Source organism: Biomphalaria glabrata, chromosome 6 (genome assembly GCF_947242115.1).
Source record: "Biomphalaria glabrata chromosome 6, xgBioGlab47.1, whole genome shotgun sequence".
Taxonomy (NCBI): domain Eukaryota; kingdom Metazoa; phylum Mollusca; class Gastropoda; family Planorbidae; genus Biomphalaria; species Biomphalaria glabrata.
In genome coordinates, this window is record NC_074716.1 from 1415984 (window position 1) to 1431637 (window position 15654).

Sequence of the window (15654 nt, forward strand, 5' to 3'; positions counted from 1 at the left end):
AGTGGACAGTGATGACAGTGCAAAGTATTTACAAGCCACAGGGGAGGGAAGTGGGCAGTGATGACAGTGCAAAGCATTTACAAGACACAGGGGAGGGAAGTGGGCAGTGATGACAGTGCAAAGCATTTACAAGCCACAGGGGAGGGAAGTGGACAGTGATGACAGTGTAAAGCATTTACAAGCCACAGGGGAGGGAAATGGGCAGTGATGACAGTGCAAAGCATCTGCAAGCCACAGGGGAGGGAAGTGGGCAGTGATGACAGTGCAAAGCATCTGCAAGCCACAGGGGAGGGAAGTGGGCAGTGATGACAGTGCAAAGTATTTACAAGACACAGGGGAGGGAAGTGGGCAGTGATGACAGTGCAAAGTATTTACAAGACACAGGGGAGGGAAGTGGGCAGTGATGACAGTGCAAAGCATTTACAAGACACAGAGGAGGGAAGTGGGCAGTGATGACAGTGCAAAGCATTTACAAGACACGGGGATTCAAGTGGGCAGTGATGACAGTGCAAAGCATTTACAAGACACGGGGATTCAAGTGGGCAGTGATGACAGTGCAAAGTATTTACAAGACACGGGGGAGGGAAGTGGACAGTGATGACAGTGTAAAGCATTTACAAGCCACAGGGGAGGGAAGTGGGCAGTGATGACAGTGCAAAGCATCTGCAAGCCACAGGGGAGGGAAGTGGGCAGTGATGACAGTGCAAAGCATCTGCAAGCCACAGGGGAGGGAAGTGGGCAGTGATGACAGTGCAAAGTATTTACAAGACACAGGGGAGGGAAGTGGGCAGTGATGACAGTGCAAAGCATTTACAAGACACAGGGGAGGGAAGTGGGCAGTGATGACAGTGCAAAGCATTTACAAGACACAGGGGAGGGAAGTGGGCAGTGATGACAGTGCAAAGCATTTACAAGACACAGGGAGGGAAGTGGGCAGTGATGACAGTGCAAAGCATTTACAAGCCACAGGGGAGGGAAGTGGACAGTGATGACAGTGCAAAGTATTTACAAGCCACAGGGGAGGGAAGTGGGCAGTGATGACAGTGCAAAGCATTTACAATACACAGGGGAGGGAAGTGGGCAGTGATGACAGTGCAAAGCATTTACAAGCCACAGGGGAGGGAAGTGGACAGTGATGACAGTGTAAAGCATTTACAAGCCACAGGGGAGGGAAATGGGCAGTGATGACAGTGCAAAGCATCTGCAAGCCACAGGGGAGGGAAGTGGGCAGTGATGACAGTGCAAAGCATCTGCAAGCCACAGGGGAGGGAAGTGGGCAGTGATGACAGTGCAAAGTATTTACAAGACACAGGGGAGGGAAGTGGGCAGTGATGACAGTGCAAAGCATTTACAAGACACAGGGAGGGAAGTGGGCAGTGATGACAGTGCAAAGCATTTACAAGCCACAGGGGAGGGAAGTGGACAGTGATGACAGTGCAAAGTATTTACAAGCCACAGGGGAGGGAAGTGGGCAGTGATGACAGTGCAAAGCATTTACAATACACAGGGGAGGGAAGTGGGCAGTGATGACAGTGCAAAGCATTTACAAGCCACGGGGGAGGGAAGTGGACAGTGATGACAGTGTAAAGCATTTACAAGCCACAGGGGAGGGAAATGGGCAGTGATGACAGTGCAAAGCATCTGCAAGCCACAGGGGAGGGAAGTGGGCAGTGATGACAGTGCAAAGCATCTGCAAGCCACAGGGGAGGGAAGTGGGCAGTGATGACAGTGCAAAGTATTTACAAGACACAGGGGAGGGAAGTGGGCAGTGATGACAGTGCAAAGCATTTACAAGACACAGGGGAGGCAAGTGGGCAGTGATGACAGTGCAAAGCATTTACAAGACACAGAGGAGGGAAGTGGGCAGTGATGACAGTGCAAAGTATTTACAAGCCACAGGGGAGGGAAGTGGGCAGTGATGACAGTGCAAAGCATTTACAAGACACGGGGGAGGGAAGTGGACAGTGATGACAGTGTAAAGCATTTACAAGCCACAGGGGAGGGAAGTGGGCAGTGATGACAGTGCAAAGCATCTGCAAGCCACAGGGGAGGGAAGTGGGCAGTGATGACAGTGCAAAGCATCTGCAAGCCACAGGGGAGGGAAGTGGGCAGTGATGACAGTGCAAAGCATCTGCAAGCCACAGGGGAGGGAAGTGGGCAGTGATGACAGTGCAAAGTATTTACAAGACACAGGGGAGGGAAGTGGGCAGTGATGACAGTGCAAAGCATTTACTAGACACAGGGGAGGCAAGTGGGCAGTGATGACAGTGCAAAGCATTTACAAGACACGGGGGAGGGAAGTGGGCAGTGATGACAGTGCAAAGCATTTACAAGCCACAGGGGAGGGAAGTGGGCAGTGATGACAGTGCAAAGCATTTACTAGACACAGGGGAGGCAAGTGGGCAGTGATGACAGTGCAAAGCATTTACAAGACACGGGGGAGGGAAGTGGGCAGTGATGACAGTGCAAAGCATTTACAAGCCACAGGGGAGGGAAGTGGGCAGTGATGACAGTGCAAAGCATCTGCAAGCCACAGGGGAGGGAAGTGGGCAGTGATGACAGTGCAAGGCATCTGCAAGCCACAAATTTCCTTAAGGATAATAAAGATTATTATTATTATTATTATTATATGAGTTAGGAAAAAGTAAAGGCGGCTGGTTATTGTGCTGACAACATGGCACCCTTGTTAACCACCATTACTGATGTCATCTCAGTTATAAGCATTCTTGGCTACCAAGTGAAATACATTTTGACACTAATAATGTTGCCAACCAATGTTCTAATATTCCTTACATGTTTCAAAAGGAATAAAAATTAAAATCCTCAAGTTTCTTTCTTTAGATCAGTAAAAAAAATCATACATATAAGCATAACACATTATATAAACTTCCATTTATTAATTTATAAAAACCACAAAACAAAAACAATTTACTGAATGACTCAATACTAAACCTAACAGTATACCATACATTCAAAACCTTGAATAAATACTTGTGTCGTTATGTGGCTTTCAGAAGAAAAAAAAAATATATAAGAATTACAAAATTAATTCAATTTGTTTTCTCAAAAGGGTCAAAGTTATCTTTAATCCTTTAAAGCAGCTTCTTTTTATGAATTGAGTATTCTTGATACATGTAGTTAACATAATTAAGTATTCATACATAAATCTGATTAAAAGTTTTACCAAAAAAATGTCACAGACTGTAAAGCTTGGTGAGGAGTTGAGCTAAAGTCACGCTTTATATATTGTCAAAACAGAGCTGAAAGAATAAATATTTGTTGATCAGATAATGTATAAATGCTAAGTCATAAACTGAATAAGTAAATTCTAAGCTATAAACTGAATGTATAAATGCTTAGCTATAGACTGAATGTATAAAGGCTAAGCTATAAACTGAATAAATAAATTATAAGCTATAAACAGAGCTGAAAGAATACATATTTGGTGATCAGATAATGTATAAATGTTAAGCTATAGACTGAATGTATAAAGGCTGAGCTATAAACTGAATAAATAAATTATAAGCTATAAACAGAGCTGAAAGAATAAATATTTGGTGATAAGATAATGTATAAATGTTAAGCTATAGACTGAATGTATAAAGGCTAAGCTATAAACTGAGTAAATAAATTCTAAGCCATAAACTGAATAAGTAAATTCTAAGCTATAAACTGAATGTATAAATGCTAAGCTATTAAATAAATGTATAAAGGCTTAGCTATAAACTGAATGTATAAATGCTTAGCTATAAAATAAATGTATAAAAGCTAAGCTTTAAACCAAATAAATAAATGCTAAGCTATAAACTGAATGTATAAATGCTAAGCTATAAACTGCTTGACTATCTAAGTGAGGAGAGCTTAAATTGAAATCACAATGTAAACTAGGTATTTTTAATGGATTTGATTTGCTTGCTGAGAGCCTAAAGGAAGGACTCACAGATATCCTCCCCCCCCCCACTTATGTTTACAAAAGATATTGACCCAGAATGCACTGTGCTTGCTATAGGAGCATGGAAGTTGTGCTTGCTAAGAACCTAAAGGAAGGACTCACAGATATCCTCCATATCCCCTCATATGTCAACAAAAGATATTGACCCAGAATGCACTGTGCTTGCTATAGGAGCATGGAAGTTGTGCTTGCTAAGAACCTAAAGGAAGGACTCACAGATATCCTCCCTCCCCCCCTCATATGTCAACAAAAGATATTGACCCAGAATGCACTGTGCTTGCTATAGGAGCATGGAAGTTATGCTAATCAAAAGCAATAATAATACCATCAATAATAAACAGCATGACTACTGGCCAGAGATGAAGGCTTCAATTCAGCTTTTATCACCAAATTTTGAAAAGCATGAACTAAAAATGTAAGTCATTCAGTGTTCACAGACATAAGCACTGTAATGAACATCTTCACAATCACTTGTTCCATAAGTTTGATGGATCACTGGGTCAACAAAGATGCTGCCCATCAAAGCTTTTCTGCTTTTCTCTTAGTGATAAATCTGAAATGTTGACAAATTACCTTTCTATGTTTCTCTGCTGGCTCAAAACCAAGGACTTTACCAAAAAAATAAAACTCTTCATCTAATGAGGTTTGTATGGTCTCTGCTTTTCGATAGCCATGTTGCTTCCCTAAAAATTCAAAATATTAAAAATTTCTTTAGAAAATGTTATGTTCTCTTGTTTTCACTATTTTTGTCTAACATATGCAATTAAAAGTAGCCTATAGCATAACTGACACGACCAGAGCGACAATTTAAAGTCAAAACTAGGAAAGTTTATATCATACAAAGCAAGATAGAAAAAGGTTGGTCATGGTCCACTAGCAGGTTACTAGAGACAGTTATCTATTTTAGAAATAATTTTTTTAGAGTGATTATATGTGTAACAAAAAAAATTTAAAAAAATATGTTTCATATCACATTAACAAACAGTTTGTGACACTGTTATGCATCAATGAAGTTGCAAGCATAAAAAAAGATACTTCTTCTATAATATACTAGCATTACCCTTGGTTCTTCCCCCTGATTTGTTCTCAGGCTATACATTGTTTATTTTGGCTAAAAACTTTTTTTTTTCTGCACTTCCAATAAAATTTCCTGCATTTTATTTTCAGCCCAAAAAGCCTAGTATCAATTACATTGAATTCATAAAGACACATACTTTTGGTGTTTGAATTCTAAGATCCCTTTTCTCCCCATCCTCAAACAAACAAAAATGGTACATACAATCTTCTTTCTTCTTCCTTGAGGAAAATCAGGGACAGTGACCCTTAGGTTTCACTTAGGAAGAATCTGCAATGCTGTTGATCACAAACTGTATCAGCATCTGACATTCCTTTAGACACATCATTTTCTTGAGATTATCTATAGATGATTCATGATTGAAGGCTATACTAAAGATATAATACAAAAATGTGTGATAAGTGTGATTTTCTTGACCATACTTTACTTCCATGGTTACCATAATACTCTGATTTTCAAAGGAACTTAACATACTTAAAAATGGTTCTCACAACAGAACATCTCAGTTATGGTTATATCATTGCACACATAATGATGCATAAAGCCAGAATGTGACAGATGAAACAAATGTCAATATGACTAAATAATGAAAGAGCTATTGGTTGCTTACATGCTACATCCTTTGATTTACATTTGATCTATTTATATCTATACAAATTTCCTTACGGACAATAAAGATTATTATTATTATTATCATATATCATAGGAATACTGTTTGTAATATAGAGTTACTCAGTAGATCTATACTGTGATGAAAGGAGATAAGCTGTAAAAAGGAACTTCACTGAATAAAAATGTTATAGTCATGAATATGTTTTAATGATTTTTTTTTAAGTTATCCAAGAAATAGTTGCCAACCAGGCAATTGATTTAACAATTTATATGAACAATTTTAACTGCCTCTGGTCTAACCCTAACACTAGGTATCTACTTTTGGCAATCCATGAAAACACTAGTCATTAAGTGTATATGTGTGTGAGGTAGAACTTACATGTTACATCTAGTCTTCTTGTGTCCCTTGCAATATAATTAGCAAGTATTATAGACCATATACTTGGGTCTTGCCTGAACCACTGTTCACCATAAGAAGTACCTAAAAAAACAAACATAAAAGTATCTATTTCAGTCACAGCAAATAAAAATCTTGTGAAAAGCAAGACTTAAGAAGAGATCCATGCAGAAGAATTTCAAGAATGGATGGCTAACACTGCAGGGGAGCCTTAAGATGGCAGGAGTATCAAAGAAATGAATAGAACTACTAAGCAGATCACTTGTGGTTATTAACAAACTACAAAATAAGTTTAGGTTTTGGCCAACTCATTTTTTCTCATTACAGTTAAAAAACAGTTCCTGGTCATTTCATCCCCTGGTCATTTCATCCCATTATTTTCATCATCTGACTATTTTATCTAACAAATAGTAATTGTAAAAATCATGAAATGAGCAATATTTATTTTTTATTTAAATGACAAAAAGTGTAGCACATTAGATAAGAATAAAATTAAACTTAAATGCCATTATATACTATAAAAATTCAACATGTATAAATATAGAGGTTATGTAAAAAAGTGTCGTCTTGATATGGGTGAAGTCCGCCTTTATTAGAAAAAAAAAATATTTCAAGGCTAAAAATGATGCGCCCAATTTCAAGAAAGAGAGATTGAAAAATAAAATAAAGTGAAACATGGTCGTACTTCCACCACACCTAGGCCTTTGATGATAAGTTATCAGTGGCTTGATCATAATTATTCTAATTGCACTTCTATCTCTCAAATGATTTTCACTACTTCCACCAAACCTTGGCCTTTGATCATTACATCATGTGCAGGATAATATTATAATATTACATCCCCCACATCCAAAAGAAGCACTATAGCTAAGTACACACCCAGATTTACAATATATTATAAGATTTCTCATCAAGAATGCAAAGTGGAAGAGGAAACACTATAAAAGCATTAGTAACTTGTCAAAAAATATAAAAAAGCATTCTGCATAATTATATTTATATATTAGATGAAATCAGGGCTTAAAGTCAAAGCCTTAACAGCACAATTAAACAATGAAAAAAGAAAAATATTTAATTGGGGATGAAATGACCGGGGGATGAAGTGACCAGGGGATGAAATGACCAGTCACCTAAACAACACACACAAAAAAGAATTTTTTTTTATTATTTTTACAAACAACAAAACAAACACTCCTGATCCCCATCATTTTTGCCATTGTAGATATTCTAATGAAATGGCTGTCCTCGAATTCTAAAAAAACATATTACATGTGCTACACTACTGTTGAAATAGTTGCTATATGTGTATATCCCCTTCAACACTTTTGAATCCATCAATAACAAAAGCCTGCATAACAATGCTACCCCACAACTAACACAATTTTCTAGCCCTCGGATTTATAAGTCACCTTTATTTTTTGTCTCTTTCATCGTTCAACCGAATGGCCTGAAAACCAATATTATGGAATATGCACAAACTCTTCTTAGGTTTATCATTAGTCGTCTTATTTACCTACATTCCAATGCCCCCAAACACACACACATTTAATATTTTTAAAGAAACTCCCTTTCCCTTAGCAATACACTTTTTGGCTTTTGTATATTCAGTGGAACAGCCAGTATTACAAAACTTTCTTTATTCACAACTTAGCCAACTCTTTACTTATTGATTTTTATTTTGTCAGTCACAACTTTAGAATAACCCATCTTTACAAACTGTCCTATATCCTCATCCTCCAAACACACACACACACACTTTTAATATATTCACTGTGGCAACTTTTAGGACTTTTAATTTTTGCTTTAGAATAAAGGATTACTTCTAGATCTAAATCTAGTCATTAAAAAATTGTGTTACACACACACATGCTTTCAAGAAAGTTATGTCAGCTCTCAAATAGATAAATTTGTACAAATTGCAACAATTAATTTAAAAAAATCATTTTTGGTAAATATAACTGCTGCTATTTCGATCTTGAAAATAGCTTAGTTGTCCTAGGCTTCAGTTTAGAAAGAATAGGTTAAAATCAGTTAAATATTTGTATTTTATTATCTACGGTAAGTGTGAGAATTGATGATTATGAGTGAATGCAAGAGTGGTCAGGACCATGAATTTTATATTGTAGACTGTAGATATATACCAAATACCACTTACTGACTCAAAACTAACTCATGAATTATAAAAACAAAATGAAATGTATGTAGTCCATTGTAGGGCTTTATATTTTTGTTACAGGTGGAGGTATGGGATACTAAAATTCATGGGCTGGGGAGGGGAGTATTAGGATGTATGGCAAGACATAAAAAAAAGGTTCTGAAAGAATCTATAAAATTGTTCAAGATATAAAGAATATTAGGCTTTGTGGGCCAAAAGTGGAGATTCCAAGCAAAAAAGCATTAAATATAGCCTATCAACTATTTCAAAATCAGTATCAGAAATATTATAATTAGCATAATTCACTATGCCAGAAAAGAATCTGGGACAATATATTTTATATTATATATTATATGGTGGTAAGATACAATCAATGCCCAATTCCAATCGACCATTGGATGAGTAAGTACTAGTAGGGTGCCAGGGCTTCAGCACTCAAATCACAGTACACACCTTGTATACATTTTTTACATGTTTCGGATGTTACTTGAGAGTTGAAGATAATTTACGTCCTATTACAAACCTCTCGCAGGTCGATTGTGGATAGAAGCGGGCACGGTATGAATTATTGAATGGCAATACGGTACTATAAATACTTAAAATAGGAATCCGAGACCATCTAGTTCATCTAGAAGTCCAGTCGACCAGTGTTATGAAGACTCTTTATTGCCTAGCCAAATACCGGTAGGCCTACATCAAAATCTAAAGGGTTGACTTCCACTAGAATCTTACCAGATGGATTGCACTGGTGTGCATGTAAGCGCGATATGAAGCTATTACTAGGTTCTAGATCTAACACTAACTAGTAACTAGACTCTAGATCTACTAACTAGATCTAGATCTAGACTAGTCAAGTGATCTTTTTGAAAAGAGACGCCTAAAGAATTATTTTGAAAGGGATTCGTCATTCAAATAAAAAATTGGGAGGTGTAATTGTTTATTATTTAATTGTTCACGTGAATGACCGCTAATTTCATTGTTGTTGTTTTTTTCTATTTCTACATATTTAATACTAAAATACTCAGAAAGATAAATGTACAAAAAGGACAAATATGTACAAATACTCCTTCTTCCCGAGTGCTATTAGAGCATGGAATGGGTTGCCTGAGCCAGTCAGGGAAAACAGTGACTTGGCAGAATTTAAGTCATTGGTTAACAAGCATGACTAGATGCATGACACATAGGACGTAATCATCTTCTTTTATGAAGTAACGTATATATTAAATAAGATAAGAAGATAATGAATCAGTCATTTTATAAAATCAAACGGGAGTTGTAACTATTTTCATAACATTTCGTAAGATCTCTAGATTAATTTTACGTTTTTTAAATGTAATATCAATATATTAAACCTTTTCAGACCTTGCGACCTATAGGACAAATGATCAAAAAGTCATCTGTTTCTGTGACTGACAGTTAATGAACTAGGATGTCATGTGGTCAGCACAACGACCAACTGCCTTTACTTTACCCATCTACTTTAAGTATCACATAATTCTAAATCATTTTTCATTGAGATTCGAACCCGATACCCCTCGGTTCAGAAATCAAGCGCTTTACTACTTGGCCACATCCACCCTAACCCCAACCCTTTATATCAATATATCTAAATTAAAATCTACTTAGTTAGGCCTATCTAATAATAGTTGTGATTAATTTAAGGTCTTATTTTAAAAAAGCAATAATTAAAAACCTTTATGCCCATTATGGCAATGAATTTGTCAAGGATGAATCATTTATTTAAAAAAAAACGAGAGTTAATCGCTTTCCCGGGAAGCATGCTACGAACCATCCCAAATATATGCCAATGAATGCTTATAGTTCAACGGCTACAATGGGCAATGCATATATTATCTTGTATATTACAGAAGTTAACTTTAAAAAAAAAAGAAGATAATTATATCCTACGCATCTCTTGTGTCAATCTAGTCATGCATGTTAATCAATGACTTAAACTCTGCCAAGTCGTTGGTTTTCCTGGCTGATTCAGGTAACCCATTCTATTCTTCAATGGCACAAGGAAAGAAGGAGCACTTTTACAAATTTGTTCTAGCATACGGAATAAGAAATGTGCCTCTATCTTTGTGTCTTTTTCTTTTCTATGTGTAAGTTCTGGTTTAGTGTTTTATGTATTATAGATACTTTACGTTTTATTCTTCTGTCCTGAAGTGTCCCTAAGTTTAGTGATTTTACTAATGGTGTTACTCTAATCAAACTAGAAGGGACGCAATACCAACTCATTCTCAAGGATGACCATTATGTGTAATCCGTTTTTGGTGGTCGGTGTTGATAGGTTGTCTGCTGTACAGGAGAAATTCAGAGGAATACTAGAGGTTAATCTCAGAAAGCTCCAGTACGATGATTCATTTAGTAACGGAAGCCAGCTAAAAATAATACCCCAGGACGTGACAGCCAAACCCAATAGAGACTGGTTTGATGAGAACAAGGTGGAAATTCAAGAGCTGCTAAAGAAAGAGCACAACTGCTATCGTTCTGTTCTTGCAAACCCTAATGACAATGCAGCCAGATCTCTCTATAAAGCTTCTTGTAACACTCTGCAGTTAAAGGTCCGGGAACTATAAAGTAAACCATTGCTTGAAGTTGTACTCTCTTCAAGCGTGCAGGGTTATGCTAACACTGGTGATACACGCTCTTTCTACGAGTCGCTTCTATGTGCCTATAGCTTCAAGACTACGTCTTGGTTAAAATCTTCCTTATGATTCCACTCTTATCTTATACATTGCAGACGTTTCGCTTACTACGCCTCTGACTTCCTCCAACATACTCCCATTGATATCTGTGTTTCTCGTGTCATGTTGCAGACATCTCTGTAGGTTAATCTTGGGTGGCCCTTGGGTCTGACTCCCTCCACATATATATCCATATATATCCCTCTTTTAGACCTTGCGATATATGTCGCATATATATATATGTCAAATAATAAAAAGGTCATCTGTTTTCCATGTCTGACGATTATCGAGGATGTCATGTTGCCAGCACAATGACCAACCGCTTTTACTTTACCAAACTTATGTAACTTATGTCAAGTACCATTTAGAGTTGAATGGACTTGGAAGTGACCTAAAAATCTTGACTTTTAAAATTCCTGTCTCCCCCGAGATGCAAACCCAAGACCATTTGTTATCTATGCAAATCATTTTACCACTCAGCCTTCCAACAAAAAAAAAACATATCAATTTATACTTTTAAAGTAATCTGAAATAATCATGCTCGAAATAACAGAACTCGTAGTCAAATACAGATTGATATTAAAGCCAAATAGACTGTAGTACAGATTTTGAGTCAGTGACCACAACAATCTGTGTTGCCTTTTTACTTTTCCTAACTAATTTTAAGCACCCATTACGGTTATGTAGACTCAGGGGCGTCCAAAGAATCCACGTAAAATGCATTTTTTTTCTGCTCTCTAAATGGTGTGTGTAGTTCTGATTATCTCCATCTCCCATTCAATTCATTACTCGTGAGTGAGTTTGTGTGATTAAAGCAGAAGATGACGGTATAATTTGGCTTTGTAGAATACAACAATTGAGATCCGGACATTTTCACATTTTAGACTAATGCTTGTCGGGCGAAGGACACGACCTGACGTCTTCTAACCATAACCATTATAAATCCCTGTGCCTGTTTCATGTCAGAGTGACCCATGGAGAAACGTAGAAAAAAAAGTTGCTGACAAGATTTGAATATATAGAAAGAGCTGCACATGTACAAGACCAAAATTTATTTTGTAGCTTGGAATATCAATACATCGTAGGCCTACTATATATAAAAAAATGCATAAAGTAAAATTTTAAAAAGTGGGGTACCCCTTTAAAAACTTGCGAATTTGAAATTATTTTAGAATAGATATCTTCTTCAATAACAGTGAAAGTAAATTTCCACTTTCAGACTTAGCGATCTATGTGGCAGATGATGTAAAAGTAATTTGTTTCTGTGACCCACGGTTAACGAGGGTGTCATATGGCAAGAACAATGACCAACTGCCTTTAATTTTCCCAAACTAACGTTAGAGCTGGACTCAGAGGCGCCCTCAATATCCTAAGACCTAAGTTAAAAATGAAATTCTTCAAAAGGATTGAAACGCTTTAACAATCAGCCACCGCGCCTATTTACTAGTAAAATATTTAAACTATTAACTCTTTCTCTCCTGACCGACGATACCAACGTTGATTGCATCAGAATGTGGTAAATAATTACGGAGAGAAAGAGTTAAACAACGGTGAAACATTTAAATAGCTGCAAAACATTCAAAATATCTGATAACAGTGAAACATTTCAATTAACTAATATAAGGCCAAATCATAAAACCTAATATTGAACCAAAACATTCAAAACCTAATAGCACTAATACAGTATGTGTAGCACTGATACAGCCTGACTGTATGAAGCTGATTCGATACAGTCTCACAGAGTAGTGCTGATACAGTCTAACATAGTAGCACTGATTCATTCTCAAAGAGTGCTGATGCAGTCTCACAGAGTACTGATACATTCTCACAGAATAGTGCTGATACAGTCTCACAGAGTACTGATACAGTCTCACAGAGTAGCATTGATACAGTCTCACAGAGTGCTGATACAGTCTCACAAAGTAGCGCTGAAACAGTCTCACAGAATAGCACTGATACATTCTCACAGAGTGCTGATACATTCTCACAGAGTGCTGATACAGTCTCACAGAGTGCTGATACAGTCTCACAGAGTGCTGATACAGTCTCACAGAGTGCTGATACAGTCTCACAGAGTGCTGATACAGTCTCACAGAGTGCTGATACAGTCTCACAGAGTGCTGATACAGTCTCACAGAGTAGTGCTGATACAGTCTCACAGAGTGCTGATACAGTCTCACAGAGTGCTGATACAGTCTCACAGAGTGCTGATACAGTCTCACAGAGTAGTGCTGATACAGTCTCACAGAGTAGTGCTGATACAGTCTCACAGAGTTCTGATACAGTCTCACAGAGTGCTGATACAGTCTCACAGAGTAGTGCTGATACAGTCTCACAGAGTGCTGATACAGTCTCACAGAGTGCTGATACAGTCTCACAGAGTAGTGCTGATACAGTCTCACAGAGTGTTGATACAGTCTCACAGAGTAGTGCTGATACAGTCTCACAGAGTGCTGATACAGTCTCACAGAGTTCTGATACAGTCTCACAGAGTGCTGATACAGTCTCACAGAGTAGTGCTGATACAGTCTCACAGAGTGCTGATACAGTCTCACAGAGTGCTGATACAGTCTCACAGAGTAGTGCTGATACAGTCTCACAGAGTAGCACTGATACAGTCTCACAGAGTAGTGCTGATACAGTCTCACAGAGTAGTGCTGATACAGTCTCACAGAGTAGCACTGATACAGTCTCACAGAGTAGTGCTGATACAGTCTCACAGAGTGCTGATACAGTCTCACAGAGTGTTGATACAGTCTCACAGAGTAGTGCTGATACAGTCTCACAGAGTGCTGATACAGTCTCACAGAGTAGTGCTGATACAGTCTCACAGAGTAGTGCTGATACAGTCTCACAGAGTGTTGATACAGTCTCACAGAGTAGTGCTGATACAGTCTCACAGAGTGTTGATACAGTCTCACAGAGTAGTGCTGATACAGTCTCTCAGAGTAGTGCTGATACAGTCTCACAGAGTAGTGCTGATAGAGTCTCACAGATTGCTGATACAGTCTCACAGAGTAGTGCTTATACAGTCTCACAGAGTAGTGCTGATACAGCCTCACAGAGTGCTGATACAGTCTCACAGAGTAGTGCTGATACAGTCTCACAGAGTAGAGCTGATACAGTCTCACAGAGTAGTGCTGATACAGTCTCACAGAGTAGCGGTGATACAGTCTCACAGAGTAGTGCTGATACAGTCTCACAGAGTAGAGCTGATACAGTCTCACAGAGTAGTGCTGATACAGTCTCACAGAGTGCTGATACAGTCTCACAGAGTAGTGCTGATACAGTCTCACAGAGTAGTGCTGATACAGTCTCACAGAGTAGTGCTGATACAGTCTCACAGAGTGCTGATACAGTCTCACAGAGTAGTGCTGATACAGTCTCACAGAGTGCTGATACAGTCTCACAGAGTAGAGCTGATACAGTCTCACAGAGTAGTGCTGACAGTCTCACAGAGTTCTGATACAGTCTCAAAGAGTGCTGATACAGTCTTCACAGCTATGAGGAGCATGCATGGGACCACCACTAGCAAAGTCCTGTCAATGAAGTTTCAACCATCACAGAGAATCTTTCTTTTAAATTGCTTGGGAGAATTAGTGGGAGTGACCACTGACGGTGCAACAGGTATGGTTGACAGCAAGAGTTATTAGCAAAGTTGTTTAGTAAAGTTCATTAAAGTTTCTGTGTATTGATCAAGTTGTTTAATTGTTTAATTCGATAATTACAGCGGAACATCAGAACACCTAGACGCCTCGAGAAGGTAGTTGTCAAAGAGTTATAATTAATATATAACAGGAAAGCTGTAACATATTTTGGGAATGTGATTGTTACTCAGATACGTGGCAGATTTCACGGACAGACACCCAGTCGCTTATGCCAGGTCTAACTTCAAGTGCAAACGACAAAGAGTTAGACTCCCTATAGTTCTAATGACCAGAATGAGGGTCATTTGATCTCTATGGTGAATGAAATTCTTTGAACAGGCGGTGGCCCAACGCATACTCCTCTGCCAGCTGTTCATCAATAGTAGCAGTAACGAACGGAAGGCGCGGTGGCTGAGCGGTAAAGTATTGGCTTCGGAACTGTGGGTCCCGGATCTTTGGGCGCCTCTGAGTCCACCCAGCTCTAATGGGTACCTGACATTAGTCGGGGAAAAGTAAAGGCGGTTGGTCGTTGTGCTGGCCACATGACACCTTCGTTAGCAGTTAGCCACAGAAACAGATGCCCTTTAAATTATCTGCCCCATAGATCGCGAAAGGGGAACTTAGATGCTATTGTATATGATGGTGAGCATAAAACATTTCCCTATCATGGGAAATTATTATGAGATAGGTCCCTATTGTTGTAGACGGTCGTTGACTTGTATCACCAAACTGCCAGTAGACAACTAAACCGTTGTTGTCGAATTTTATTTTAACTTGTAAAGCTTTAAATAACTTGAATAACTTCTTTTGTGGACTTTTGTTTTTAGAACTTTTACTACCATAAAAACAAATTGAACTCGAAATGTTGAAATGCATTAAATATATTAGACTCGAGTAATAATATACAATGATATTCTGAACAAAATTGAACTCACTACTCTTCCTTTCAGTGTTGCGTTCTGGAGTTGTCTGTGGCCACCCAAGACAGTTGACGACAATACTGCGCCTTATCTTGAATCATTCACCACTGCATAGCTAACCTCTTCCCACTGTCACCATAAAACACACACACACACATACATACACATACAGTACACATACAGTACACATACAGTACACATATAAC

At 38.2% G+C, this 15654-nt stretch overlaps 1 protein-coding gene and 1 long non-coding RNA gene across 2 annotated transcripts; one reads left to right on the forward strand and one right to left on the reverse strand.

Moving 5' to 3' along the window:
* Window positions 1–2875: 2875 nt before the first annotated feature.
* LOC129926737 (uncharacterized) lies at window positions 2876–9046 on the reverse strand. Its single transcript, XR_008778457.1, has 5 exons — window positions 8924–9046; window positions 6019–6120; window positions 5232–5369; window positions 4526–4635; window positions 2876–3260 (listed from the first exon to the last, which is right to left on the reverse strand). It is a non-coding gene; the product is annotated as an uncharacterized LOC129926737 (long non-coding RNA).
* Window positions 9047–11702: 2656 nt separating this feature from the next.
* On the forward strand, window positions 11703–14347 carry LOC129926654 (serine-rich adhesin for platelets-like). Its single transcript, XM_056032072.1, has 3 exons — window positions 11703–11708; window positions 12671–13474; window positions 13556–14347. Exons 1-3 carry the CDS (start codon window positions 11703–11705, stop codon window positions 14345–14347), a joined length of 1602 nt encoding a protein of 533 aa, XP_055888047.1.
* Window positions 14348–15654: the final 1307 nt, after the last annotated feature.

Bases quoted from the DNA above. Each gene is read 5' to 3' on its own strand.
- LOC129926654 (XM_056032072.1), top strand. The intron at 13,475-13,555 runs GTCTCACAGAGT...ACAGTCTCACAG, and splicing joins CACAGAGTAGTGCTGATACA to AGTAGCACTGATACAGTCTC.